Here is a 13,187-nt window from a genome sequence, read left to right on the forward strand (position 1 = left end):
ATGAGGAAGACCACTTGTCACTGGTTTCCACGTGGACATCGAGTTGTTGACCACAACTCTTTGAGTGCAACCGTGCAGCCAATTCCTTATCCACCGAGTGCTCCACCCATCAAATCCTTGTCTCTCCAATTTAGAGATAAACATGTCGTGTGGGATAGCGTCAAATGCTTTGCACAAGTCCAGGTAGAGGACGTCAGTTGCTCTTCCCTTACCCACCAACGCTGTAAGCCCATTGTAGAAGGCCACCAAATTTGTCGGGCACAATTTGCCCTTAGGGAAGCCATGTTGGTTGTCATCAGTCACCTCCTTATTTTCCACGTGCCTGAGCATAGTTCCCAGGAGGATCTGCTCCGTGATCTTGCTGGGCACAGAGGTGACACTCACTGGCCTGTAGTTCCCTAGGTCTTCCTTTTTTCCCTTTTTTTCTGCTGCATGTTTGGATTTGATAGTCTTTAATCTTGTGAAAGAAAATTGTCTCTCAAGTTATCCCGTGGACTCCTCCTGACAGTCATATATATAGGCATGTTTTGGTCCATTGCCTCGCTAATAATCATGTTGGATGTTGATGGTTCTTCTAATTACTTTGTTGATCAGTGCTAAACATTCTTCCTGATGGCATTTGGAGTAGTAAGACACTTCCTAAACTTTTCTGTTTTCAACTTACATATTTCTAGGGTTGTACAGAAAGATTTGTATCTAGTCCTGAAGAAGTTTTGGATGTCATTGATGAAGGGAAAGCTAACCGTCATGTAGCTGTTACAAGTAAGCATTCTGTGGAACTTTTCTGGCTATAAAGTATGGGTGGTTATAGCTTCTTAGCGATGTATTGATTCTTCCTGTTCACAAAGTACTTTGAGTTACTTTTGTGAACTATGTAATGATGCACAAATTGTAACATTTAAAAATTAATAGTATACTTTTTTTACTGCTTCACTGCATGCAGAAACATTTATTGACTGTTTCAGTGTTGAGAACTCATGAATTTAATATATGGCATTACATAGTATTGTTATATAAAACATCAAAATATTTATTATTGCACATAACATAGATATTTTGAAATTATGTAGAACTGAAATTATGTATGTACATTCTTTGTGCTACAAGTCAAGAACTCGGAGCAATTCACTGGCCAAATGGCAGGCAAAGACTGCAGAGCAGTTACCAGGCTCTGCATGTTTCTCTTTTGCAAGTTATCCCAGTGAAGCAATGGCTTGGATTGGCAAAGCAACCAAATCATCCTGAGTTAAAAAAAAATAATAATCACTTCAGCCTGTGCCAAGTTTGTTGACATTGTGTTGGATGTAGCCTACTAGCATTGCGGTGATAAAAAGGGCAGGTATCTTTGGCCTGTTTCCCAATTTATTCTGTAAAATGTCTTTGATCCAAGCAGTGAGCTTGGCAGAACCTCAGCTTGTAACTCAAATCTTGGTGGTGGGGTGAGTTTTTGGGTGTGGGTGTTTTTGTTGTTTTTTTTTAAATTTAATTTTATTTTTTATGATGCACTGGGTAACTTCTTTCTCTTCCATGTCTCTGCCTTCTTGCTTTGTTAAATACTACATTGCTTTAGCTTTCCTATGCCTTTCTCATCATACTAATAGAAATGTGTCCTCTTTCTGAGTAACGTTTCCTCCCGTTGTTTCTGCTATTCTCTTTAACAAAAAATATCCAAATACACCTTTTTCTGTGCTACTACCTGTTGCATTTGGTGCATACAGAAAAGTTCTGACAAAAGTTGACAGAGAACGAATTTTCCTTAGACTGAAATGGCAAGGAGCAAATTTGGAAGTGTTATTGAAAACAACTGAGTTTGGAGATGGGAGGAGAAAAAGGGATTTCAGTTAAACAGAAACATTGCTGTGAATGGGAATGGGGGAAAGGTGGCAGTGGTGTTTATGGTAACAGAGGAAATAGAAAAAACAGATGAGAAAGTGGTTTACTGATTCTTAATATTTTCTTTTTGCTACTTTATGAAACTTCAAGCATAACATAGTTACAATCAAACTTACAGTAAGTGGAAGCTGGAACTGAAACTGCTTGTGTTTTACCTGTGGTCTCGGTGAAGGAGGATTTTTAACTACGTAACCAGTAAAGATCACTCTGAAATTTGAATTTAAATAGTGGTTTTGATGAAAACTTTTGCTAAACGTTGGGAGATATCCTCACACAATTGCAGAGACCTGCCTTACTTCCTTTTATTGCAATTGTTATTACTAGTCTTTAAATTCTCTTGCTCAGCTCAAAATCTGTCCAGGATGCTGAACATACATCCTCATTGTAGTTCTGTGTTTAACTAGTGTATGTTATTTCACAGCAGTTTTATGTGTGAGCTGTCTATAGTCATGGAGAAGCATAAAAGGACAGAACCTTTATTTCTTACTGTATCTGTGAAATGTTATTTTATTCTTATGCTATGATTTTTTTGTTGTTGTTATTTTTTTACAATTTCTGGTCAAATTTTATTGCTTCGGGGGAATAAAAAATTTTTCAAAAATGGAAGAAGAGAAGAGAAAAAAAAAAAGCTTTTTTCCCAAGGCTGTCATTTATCATGAATTTATTTAATCTGGTCACGTTGGAAAAAAGGAGGAGCTCATTCTCTAGTCTGTGGGCTTTATTTGCAGCTCTTGGCATAGACGCTGCTGTCAGTACAGTGGTCCGGGCTCTCCAGTGAATAGCCTCGTCCTTTTGAATTTGCTTGCCATAGGCTAGCTCTGATGAGATATAATTTCTTGTCAGTTTTTAAAGTCGTTTAAACAAAACCTTTCAAATGTGATTGCAGATATGAATGAACACAGCTCTAGGAGCCACAGTATCTTCCTCATTAATATTAAACAAGAGAATGTGGAAACTGAGAAGAAACTCAGTGGAAAGCTTTACCTGGTAGACTTGGCTGGAAGTGAGAAGGTAATCTCCCCTTTTTCCTAAACCGCCGAATGATCCTCACAGGACCACGAAACTGATGATGTGTGTCAGTGCAAACTAAGCTAATTTTTACGGAAGTCTTATCTTAGGTTATTGTTAGTACGGCAATCTTTTTTTTTCCTTTTTTTTTTCTTTTTTTTTTTATATGTGGGATGGAGAAAGGAGCAGATCAGAATTATTGGTATGAAATGCAAACTGCCAAAATCTGCAATGTATCTTCATTTATTATGGAGTAAATCGAACCAGTGAACTTTTATATAACTTCACATTTGTTTATGGATATTTGAAGAAAGTAATGTAGTTTTTATGTAATTTGTCATATTAGACAGCTATTTTAATTTGCATATATTCAGACATGTCCCATTTCTAGCTTTTCTGTAGTTATTTCACATATTAGGTAGATGAAATAACGGCAGTTAATGCAGTTATACAGCTGAAGTTTATTTGAAGCTCTCTGAATGACTGTCTTGATTGTGGTGACTATTTCTGCTTTCCAATATAGAAAAATACTGTCCAGAAAAGAACTTGTATCTGTTTACCAAAAGAGTAATGGTCTAGAACAGTACTGCAGTGCAAAAATGTCTTGTTTCCCAGTTGTCATTCTGACATCTTCTGGAGTGTTCAAAATTTTTTAATGTAAAGGAAATAAATAAATTATAAGCCCCGACAGTTTGCAATGTGTGACCATTTAAGGCTGGGCCGGCTCTTCCACAGTGCTATGGAATTCTTTCTTCAAGCTGGATCCTGGGTAACTACTGCACATGTCAAAATAATTAGTCGTGATGAAGCGAGGTCTTTCACTGGTGGTGGTAGATGTCTATTTCTTTCTGAAAATGAGAAGTAAAATAAAAGATTTTGATAGGTTGTGCAACTTTCAGGTTGCTCATTGGGACACACTAGTTGGTAACCCATCGATAATGATACGAAAGCCATTTGTCAACATAATTAAACATGTTAATTTCTATTATTGCATATAATACTAAATGTTAAATTAAAAACTCTTAGTGGTGTTTAGAAAATGAGTGTCTAGTCAGGCTCTACTCTGCTCTGAAAACTACACTTTTGTGGTGCCTTATGTTTGGACATTGTACAGAAAACCTGAAATAAGGGTTTCCTTGGCAGATTGTCATCTTAAAAGATAGATTTATGTTTCCTTTTATGTCACGTGGTGTTTTTAGAGGAAAGTACAGATACTGTAGTTTTAATGTGGAGAAAAATATATGGCTTTATCCTACATTTTTGTGCCCTTTCCCACAAAAAAAAGAGAGAGAAAAGACTATAGAAGTGTATTGCTGTCTACAGAAACGCTGGTCCCAGGCCACCAAGCTTCTCGACTGGACCACCTTGGCGTCCAGTTTGTGGACCAATAAACTTTGCATGCAGGATGAGTGAGATCACACGTTTTCTGTCCTGTTATTCTTGGTCCGTGCAAGCAAAATACAAAGTCAAGATACTCATTTGGTGGCATATGCTGTGCCACTGAGTGTGCCCTGAGAATACACCTGTGGTGTTCCCTACCTGTGTGGACAGCATGGTCTTGGAAGTGGTCCTCAAGTGTCCTCGGGCGAGCACAGACTTACCAGCTTTTCCCTTAACAGAGTAAGGTCATGCTCTTACACTGGAAGAAGAGTGGAAGGCTTCCACTAACAAAAAAGCGCGTATAAAAATTCTCCTTCTTCATGCTGAGGATAAGTTTGCTTTGTTTTTTTTCCAAGAGCATCTTTAACTGTTGCACTATCTGCATTGAAGCTGTATTTGTACAGACGCTTGCTGGTAGCTGAGCCTGACTGTTGCCTGCTCTCTTTGGTAGGTCAGCAAAACTGGAGCAGAGGGGGCTGTTCTTGATGAAGCTAAAAATATCAATAAGTCTTTGTCTGCTTTAGGCAATGTGATATCTGCCTTGGCAGAAGGAACTGTAAGTAATCCTGTTTTGTGTTGTTGAAGAATGGCTTTTTATTTATCTGTTTCTTTGCCATGCACATAAAAAATAAGCTAACATTTCAGTTCGGAACGAAGAATATATTGGCTTTCCAACAGCAAACCAGTGACATATTTGCTATTCTACTAAAGATAAGAAACTAATTTTCAGTGAGTTCACTTGAGTGGTTATCCAATCTTAGCACAATCAAAACAATTACTCTTCAGGATTGTGTGCTTCAAATCCATTAAACCTGTCATTGTCGACTCATGTTCTCTCTCATTACGCTATCATGATTTAAAAAAATTGTTCTTGTCTCTTACTTATATTTTGATTAGAAAACCCATGTTCCATACCGAGACAGCAAAATGACCCGAATACTTCAGGATTCCCTTGGTGGGAACTGCAGAACCACCATCGTTATATGCTGTTCTCCTTCTGTGTTCAATGAAGCAGAAACAAAGTCAACCCTGATGTTCGGGCAGCGGTGAGTCCTACTCAGCGTTAGACTGGATGACAATGGCACTTACTCGGGCTCTTCCACATGTTCCGAGCCAGCCGTGCCAAGAGGAGCGAAATGAGTAGGCATTTTAAAATAGGGAGGTTATGGTTTCTGGAGTTGTTCAAAAATAGTGTTGAAGCAGTTGAGAAAACTGTCTCTTCATTCCCTGGGGTACCAGAAAAATAAATGTTAATGTTGGCCAGCAGCTGCACTACTTAGAAGCTCTGGTAATTTTTCCTGCAGAAGGTACAAAGCGTTATTGTAGTTCTTTGAAATTATGGGGAAGATAATGGTATTGGGCAGTTTTCTGTTGGCTAACTCAGCAGAAAATGTTCAGTTTTACTTTATCTGATGCTGCTCTTAGTGCTTTTAAGGTGTGTCTTCTCCTTGAATGGCATGTCAGGGACTATTGTTACCGTTGTGAAAAATATGTTTTAACCATTAAGAAAAATGAAGAATGGGGACTTCATGTAATATTGGCAACTTTGACAGATTACCATGGTAGCTCATGGACATTTTTATGTTTGAAGGATCTTAACGGTTTAGGGACAAGTCCTTAGAAACAAGCAACTATAAAATAAGTGTGGAAGTATTCAGAAAGAAAATTTATCTTCCGTATGTGTTCATTGGCAATAGCCGTATGAAATACATTTGGAAAGTTTGCAAAAATAGGTCAGGTTCATTATGTAATTACTGCTTTTGTTGTAATTGAGGAAGAAAAAAATACTAGCACGTTCTGATTGTTTGAAATAGAATATATTATTCAGATTAAGGGGATTAAAAGGTAGTGTAGCTTTTTTAAATTTTTTTTTTGTTTTTTGATCTGGATTAAAAGGAGGTCGCTTTCACTCTGTAATGCCCGAACAGTGCTCCAGAATCTCTGGGAAATTGTATGCTTGGATACTTGAGGAAGTGTGTGCAGAGGGAGTCCAGTTTCCATGTTATTTCAGTTTACATTTCTCTTTTCAGTAATCAGGAAAACTTGCCTTTCTGTTTGAGGCAAAACGATTTTCAAACCGACTCTACACATCCTGGCTAGCAGATCTTGGGGTGATGTGACATGCCTAACACTTCTCTAGGAAGCGGAACATTTTTAAGATGTTCTTTATTGAAGGACTGGGATGTCACCTGAAAAAAATGGGAAAATGACTAAATACTTTGTGAGGGTGCTTGGTTGGGGTTTATTGTGGGGTTTTTCTTTGCTTAAAAGCTATAGAATTGGGCTGAAATAGGAGTTCCTCATGGAGAACATTCAGTTGTAAGAAAGGAAATACAAGTAGGAGGACTGGCCATGCACTAGACCTGCGGAGCAGCACACATACTGTACATACGCAGTATTATTTGTCAGCATTTTGGATAGGAATATTGCTGTCTACAGAAAGTGGTTTCTTTTACAGGCTCTTTGGTTGTGGTGTTTCATTTTTCTGATGTGACAGTATTAAGGATCTGAATAACATTAAAGGGAAGGTATATGAGTCATGAGCGATTACTGGTTCCTCCTTTTTTCCTAGCAAAAAAGAATTATATCACCATTAAAATAAGTGTCAGGAGTAAAATTCATCTTCACAGGCCCACTTGTAGTAATCAACATGTGCGTGTGCTCCTCTGTTAGTAGTGAGTTGATTTCTTCTCTTTCTGCTTCATCTTTTCTTGTGTTTTTATAGTCTTTAATTTTAGTTGCCTGTAAGTACTTCATCCATCATTAGGGTAATGCGGTTGATAGACTTTATGGTGTGGCATTTTTTTTCCACAGTACAGTTAAAGAAGTGGAAACTTGAGCCATGCTTTTGGCAGAGACAATATGTAAAAGCTAACCATTAGGCAGTATTTTAAAAGTACAGGGTTATTTAAAAATATTTCTAAGGTAATAAAACTCCTGCTTGCCACATAGTGCGAATCACTGGAGCGTGGTTTGGAGTATGAGGCACAGCTATGGGAGTGTTTTCTTGCTAACAAAACAAACTTGCAGGATTTTTAGTGATTGGCGGCATTTAAAGGACACTTTAGAATGCATAAGCGGAGCTGTGAAGAAAATAATTAAGATCATGTGCTCGCCCCAAAGGAGAGTTGGCCGATGCATCTATAGCCCTTTCCCAGGCGTAGTTTCTTGCACTGGCATTTCAGCCTACACTTTACAAACTGTTAGGAGGTTTGTCTGTTACTCCTTTTCTTAGCCTCTATTTTACTCAATAACACTGGAGTAATTTGGAGGGACTTAGTGTCTGAGCAGTGAAGGGCAGAGATCTGAAGCTTTCTTAATTCATACTGATTTGTTTGGTTTTTCTTTTTAAATGGGGATTTGCTAGAGTAGGTGCTGTGCATTTTTTTTCTGCTTGCTTTGCATTTTCTAGTGCAATTGTTTAGGTTGAGTTGGAGCTAAGCGCTTTCACAGTAATAAAACGGTGGTGGTTGTTGTTAAAAGGGTTTAAATTTTGTGATGTTTTTGCCTAGAGAGGCAGTAACTCATGAGCCCTCCTACAATGGCACAGGCACGAGTTCAGGCTCCCTTCCCACTGACAGCCTTCCTCAGCCCAGCAGTAACCCAGTTACCTGGTGGTGACCGCCGGGTCTCCTCCTTCCCTTCCTTCCACTCCCCAAAAATGTATTTGAAAGCACTGTTTGGCTTTCAAGAAAGGTTAAGTTTCCATATCTCTGCTTCACTGTGTTGACATCCTTCATGCTGTGATGCTTGGAAGACGGCTGAGCTTTGTTGGTCGAGTTTTTAAGGGATGGGGAGAGCACGTGGTCAGACACTGGTGTGGGGTACTCTAGGGTGGGTCTCAGGCCAGGAGGAGCTGCGAGGTGACAGCTTACGTAGCAGAGCAATAACGAGGACTTGGTTTTGTTCTTAATCTATGAACAGTTTCCAGAGCTTCTCTTTTTGGAGAGATCTGAAGAGGCAGATCCATGCCCCTTCCAGGTCACTGGCTGCTGGAGTTTGATATGGAAGAATTTCTGTTGAGGCTTCCAGATAGTAATGGTACTGAGGGTTTGAGAGAAAATGGAATTGTGGCATTGCACTTTAGAAAATAAGTTGCAAGTGTTTAGCAGTTTCCCTTTGTGTTACGGAGAAATTTCTGAATCGTTACTGTTGTATTGAGATAAAAGTTGCAGATCAACCGACACCTGGTTTTGTTGCGCAGAGCTAAGACGATTAAGAACACGGTCTCTGTGAATCTGGAGCTGACCGCGGAGGAGTGGAAGAAAAAGTACGAGAAGGAGAAGGACAAAAACAAGAGTCTAAAGAATGTTATCCAGCATTTAGAGCTGGAACTGAACAGGTGGAGAAACGGTACGTACCACAAAATGGGAATGGCTACACGTCTTTGTCTTTTTAAGTTACATATGTTTAAATCTTGCCTTAAATCACAGGAGTCGTACTAATTCTAAGCTCACCAGTCAGAGCTGTAGCTCACGCCACATAATAATAACTGAAAGGTGAAGAAGCAAAAACCAGGGAAACCAGCACCAGCCATTTACTGAAGGTACCATTTTAAATGCCAAAACTAGCGTTATATCAGATGTAGAGAATACAGGAAGGCATCAATAATTTTTAATAATGTTAGTCATATTAATAAAGAAAAGGTAAAATGTCATTATGTTTACTTTTTTATTTTTGAAAGAATTTTGCTCCTCCAGCATGGGAGTCGGTTCCATTGCTCTTTAAAGTAACTAGATCTAGGGGTTTTTTTTATAATTGAGTTTAACATTAGAATAATTAGTCCTTTAGTACAATGATTAAGAGCGTCATCTGATTAGAAGAAACCACTTGTCTCCTCCTGTGGCTCCCAACTGAAATTTATGTTGAGAACAGCCAATTTTCTGTTTAGAAACATAGGGAATTGCCGTTCAGGGTGGGTTGTAAGATCAAGTGTAGGATGGTAGAGGAGGAAGAATATTTTTACGCATACATACAAATTAAAGAATTTTTATTTAATCTGGACCATTGACAAATAGTTTTAGCAAACCATCCTTACTTTTAATTATTTATTCTATGTATTAAAAAATAATAAATCAACCCCCAAACTCCAAACCAACAAATAACTCCCCAACCCAAAGAAACCAACCCTGCATCCCCCTTGAACCCTGAAAACCCAACAGTAAAATGCTGCTGCTTTGGAGTCATTTTTATTTTCTAAATTGCTTGTCATCTGGGGCCTACGTTTTAATGTGTCTCACAGTTCAATAGTGTGTAACTCTCGCAAACATGAAGTATCTAAAGCGAGAACGAATCTGTGATTTAATTCTTAGTCACAATTTGTTTTGCACAGTCAAGTCTGGTTTTGAACATCCTGCGTGAAATCACTACTTAAAAGATAATACCTGACCTTGACGGGTGCAAAAAATTGCTTCCTTCTCTCAGCTCCCTATGCTGTTTACTTGCCTTTCAGATGAGATCCTTACCTAATGATTGTGCTCCCTGTCTTTCTCTGGAGACTTCAGCACGGGGAATATTTCCCTTATCAGCATAGAGCAATTGCTATGGAGACGGGCGGTCTGCTGTCGGTGTTGAGGAGTGCTGGGGATTTACAACCCGCTTGTGTTCTGTGTGTTTCATTCTGTGTTTGCTAAATGTGACGACTTTAATTTCCTTCCCGTTCTAGAAACACTTTTTTTTTTTTCCCCCCAAAAACCCTGTATAGATCCTACGCCATGTAAACAAACCTTATGACATGCCATCTCTATTGTTCTGTCTAAATACCCACACCTCCTCACCCCCTCCGTCTGTCCTGCTTTTCTCATTGGCGTTACCCAGCAATACATTCAATGCATTCAAAATACTATTGATTTCCTGTCTGACCTTCTGCAATAGCATCATTTGGAAGGATATTCTGCCAAAGGAGGCTCTTTACAAGTGAATGTGTTACAGAAATTGCATCTTGCATCTGAAATGTGAGATACTCCATTGGTATAGCTTGTTCCATACATTTAGAAAATAATATACCAAATAAAATTGTAGCAGAAAATGGGTGTGCCCAGTTCTCACTGAAGCAGGTTTTCAGCAGCCTTGTATCCAAGTGCACAATTTGGTCTGTGTTTTACAGGCAGGAGGTTGTTCTCATCCAATGAAGGAAAATCTAAAGGTTCATTTTGGGAGGCTCCTGATGGATTCTCCGCAGCCAGAGGAGTGTTGCCATGTGTACAAGGTCCCACGGTCTGACCAAGCCCACCTTTCCTAGTCTGCTCCAGTGAAATGCAACAACAAAAAGTCAATTTACATTTTTCTCATTATTTATATAAAATCATAGAATCATTATGGTTAGAAGGGATCTCAAAGATCCTCAAGTACAACCGTATACCTGATGCCACCATGCCCCCACTAAACCATGTCTTGAAGCGCCACATCTAGACGTTTTCTGAACACCTCCAGGGATGGTGACTCCACCACCTCCCTGGGGAGCCCGTTCCAGTGCCTAACGACTCTAACAGTGAAGAAGTTCTTCCTAATGTCCAGCCTGAACCTCCCCTGGTGCAACTTGAGGCCATTTCCTCTTGTCCTATCACTGGTTACCGGGGAGAAGAGACCGACCCCCACCTGGCTACACCCTCCTGTCAGGTCGTTGTAGAGAGCGATCAGGTCTCCCCTTGGCCTCCTCTTCTCCAGACCAAACCCCCCCAGCTCCCTCAGCCGCTCCCCATCAGACTTGTGCTCCAGACCCTTCACCACCTTCGTTGCCCTTCCCTGGACTCGCTCCAGCACCTCAAGGTCCTTCTTGTAGTGAGGGGCCCAAAACTCAACGCAGTATTCGAGGTGCGTATCACCAATATCACCAAGCCATTAGCAATTGGGCAAAAAGCATTTTGAGTGAAGTACTTTTATAGGGGTTATGGTGCTTGATTTCAAATTACTCTTTTTGACACTTGAAGCTTGAAAAAATTATCTTCTCCATTAGTTTGTCATGCTCTTTCAGGCCCTGTTTGGTTTTGCTTTGAGGCCTGAATTAGCCTACCTTTTTCTTTTTTGATATATTTATCCTGTTTACCTGTTTCCCTGCCAGTAAGATAAATAGTGCCTACGCTACTTTGGCAAGAGGAATGGCTAGTAAAGCCTTATGGGACTAAAATATTGTAACTTTTCATAGAAAAGGAAAAAAACCTGTTTGAGCAGAAGGGTTGGATGTAGCCTTCCTGCACCTTGAGCAAGGCATGCAGCATTCAGCGCCTTGCAGACTCTAATGAGAGTAGATTCAGTTTCTGGCATGAGCGCTGTGCCTGTCCCTCTTCACTGAACTGCAGCAGGCTCATAATTGCAATGCACCGACGTTACCGAAGACAATATTCCTCAAAGAAAGTGATTTTGAAAGAAGATGTGCAGGGAGAACATCCCATCTGGTATGCATAGGGAACATCTGAAAATTGGTGTATGCGCTTTAATTTTAGATGTGGCGAGACAGAAGGTGAATATTGTTTTAAAGTGTCTTGCTTGTCGTCCTGACGCTCTAGCAGTTCATTATGGAGGAGGGAGGGTTGAGAAGGCAGTTGGAAATCTGGAGAGGAAGAGTCATTTAATCACCAGGAGGCTTTAGGCTGAAAGTCAGATTATTTTTTTTTCCCCTCCTTATTGACACTTCTGTTAATCCATGGAGCTAATCCCATCTCTAGAGGACATGAGTGAAAGGGGAGCTGGGAGTTCAGCGCTTTTAATGGCAGCCATTCAAACTGTTGCTGCATTTTGCGTGTTTGTGTTTCTAACTGTTGGAGGTCATCTTCTTAACGAGGATGGCCATCTTTCCACACCTACTTTTGCCTGTCACTTGTGTGCATGGCAGGTGCCTGCCTTGCACAGCAGGATACGGCCCTTCTTTGCTTGGCTGAGTCCCTCTCAGCAAATGTGAAGGACCATCCTAGGATGTCCGTGGTTTTGGGCGACTCTCTCTCTTGGATTCTAATGACCATGGATTGTGTGCCTGCAGGAGAAGCTGTGCCTGAAGATGAACAGATCAGCTCAAAGGACCAGAAGAACCTGGAGCCTTGTGATAACACCCCGATTATTGACAACATCACGCCGGTTGTTGCCAGCATCTCGACAGAGGAGAAGCAGAAATACGATGAGGAGATTGCCAGTCTCTACAGACAACTGGATGATAAGGTGTGAACATTTGGTTTGACTCCGTTTGCTGGGTGTAAATGGAAAACTAAGCCAAAATGAGTGGGTATCTCTCTGTATTTCTTGAGCACCATGAACTGGAGAATGTCCCAAAGTTCAAAACACTATCATTGCATAAAACCAGATCTTGTCCTGTCATGTCAGCTAACTGCCTCTGTTCCCTCTGCGGACAGTGTTTGGAGGCATTCTCCAAGAAATCAGAGCCAAGTTTGCCTTTAATTTCAAGGGCTTTGTACAGGATTTTCAGCACTCCTTTTCTTCAGTGATTTTTGTAAAATCGCTCAGCAAACCATAACGTCATCTTGGAGTCACAGGAGAAAGGAAAAAAAGGGAGACTGTATCTTAATATTTTTAATATATTTATTGTCTATTAGAATTTTAAGGAAAATATATAACCATCCCTTGGGTCTCTTGTTCGTGTTGTTCTAGCTGTGAACACTGCCTGGAGTGCAGGTGGCTGTGGCTTGCTTATTTGTTTGCACAGCTTGAAATACATCATTGGCACTTAAAGCAATCAGCAATACATTTACTGAGCCCTTGCCATTAATAGCTTTGGCTTGTGTGAAGAAAAGAAGTGTGAGGGGGGGGAGGGATACTAAAACCATTGACTATTATGGATGGGAACAGGATAAAAGGCTACCTAGGAAAAGTTTTCAGGGTAGTTTTAATCGTTAATCAAAACTTGATTTTAACTTTCAATTATAATTAGCAGGAAAATATCGGAAAAAAGCCCACTC

The 13,187-nt window shown here is 40.0% G+C and overlaps 1 protein-coding gene across 1 annotated transcript in view; it reads left to right on the forward strand.

Moving 5' to 3' along the window:
• Positions 1-674: 674 nt before the first annotated feature.
• Positions 675-13,187, forward strand: part of KIF5C (kinesin family member 5C) — a gene marked incomplete at its 5' end in the record, with an annotated part of 35,742 nt that continues 23,229 nt past the window's right edge. The window contains 6 exons of the mRNA XM_009707041.1: positions 675-762; positions 2,780-2,904; positions 4,733-4,837; positions 5,179-5,327; positions 8,486-8,634; positions 12,257-12,432. Coding sequence (XP_009705343.1) covers positions 675-762; positions 2,780-2,904; positions 4,733-4,837; positions 5,179-5,327; positions 8,486-8,634; positions 12,257-12,432 — 792 coding nt within the window. The remainder of the gene's footprint in view (positions 763-2,779; positions 2,905-4,732; positions 4,838-5,178; positions 5,328-8,485; positions 8,635-12,256; positions 12,433-13,187) is intronic.

The sequence above is a fragment of the Cariama cristata genome, unplaced genomic scaffold, assembly GCF_000690535.1.
Source record: "Cariama cristata isolate BGI_N322 unplaced genomic scaffold, ASM69053v1 scaffold12949, whole genome shotgun sequence".
NCBI classification, from domain to species: Eukaryota; Metazoa; Chordata; class Aves; order Cariamiformes; family Cariamidae; genus Cariama; species Cariama cristata.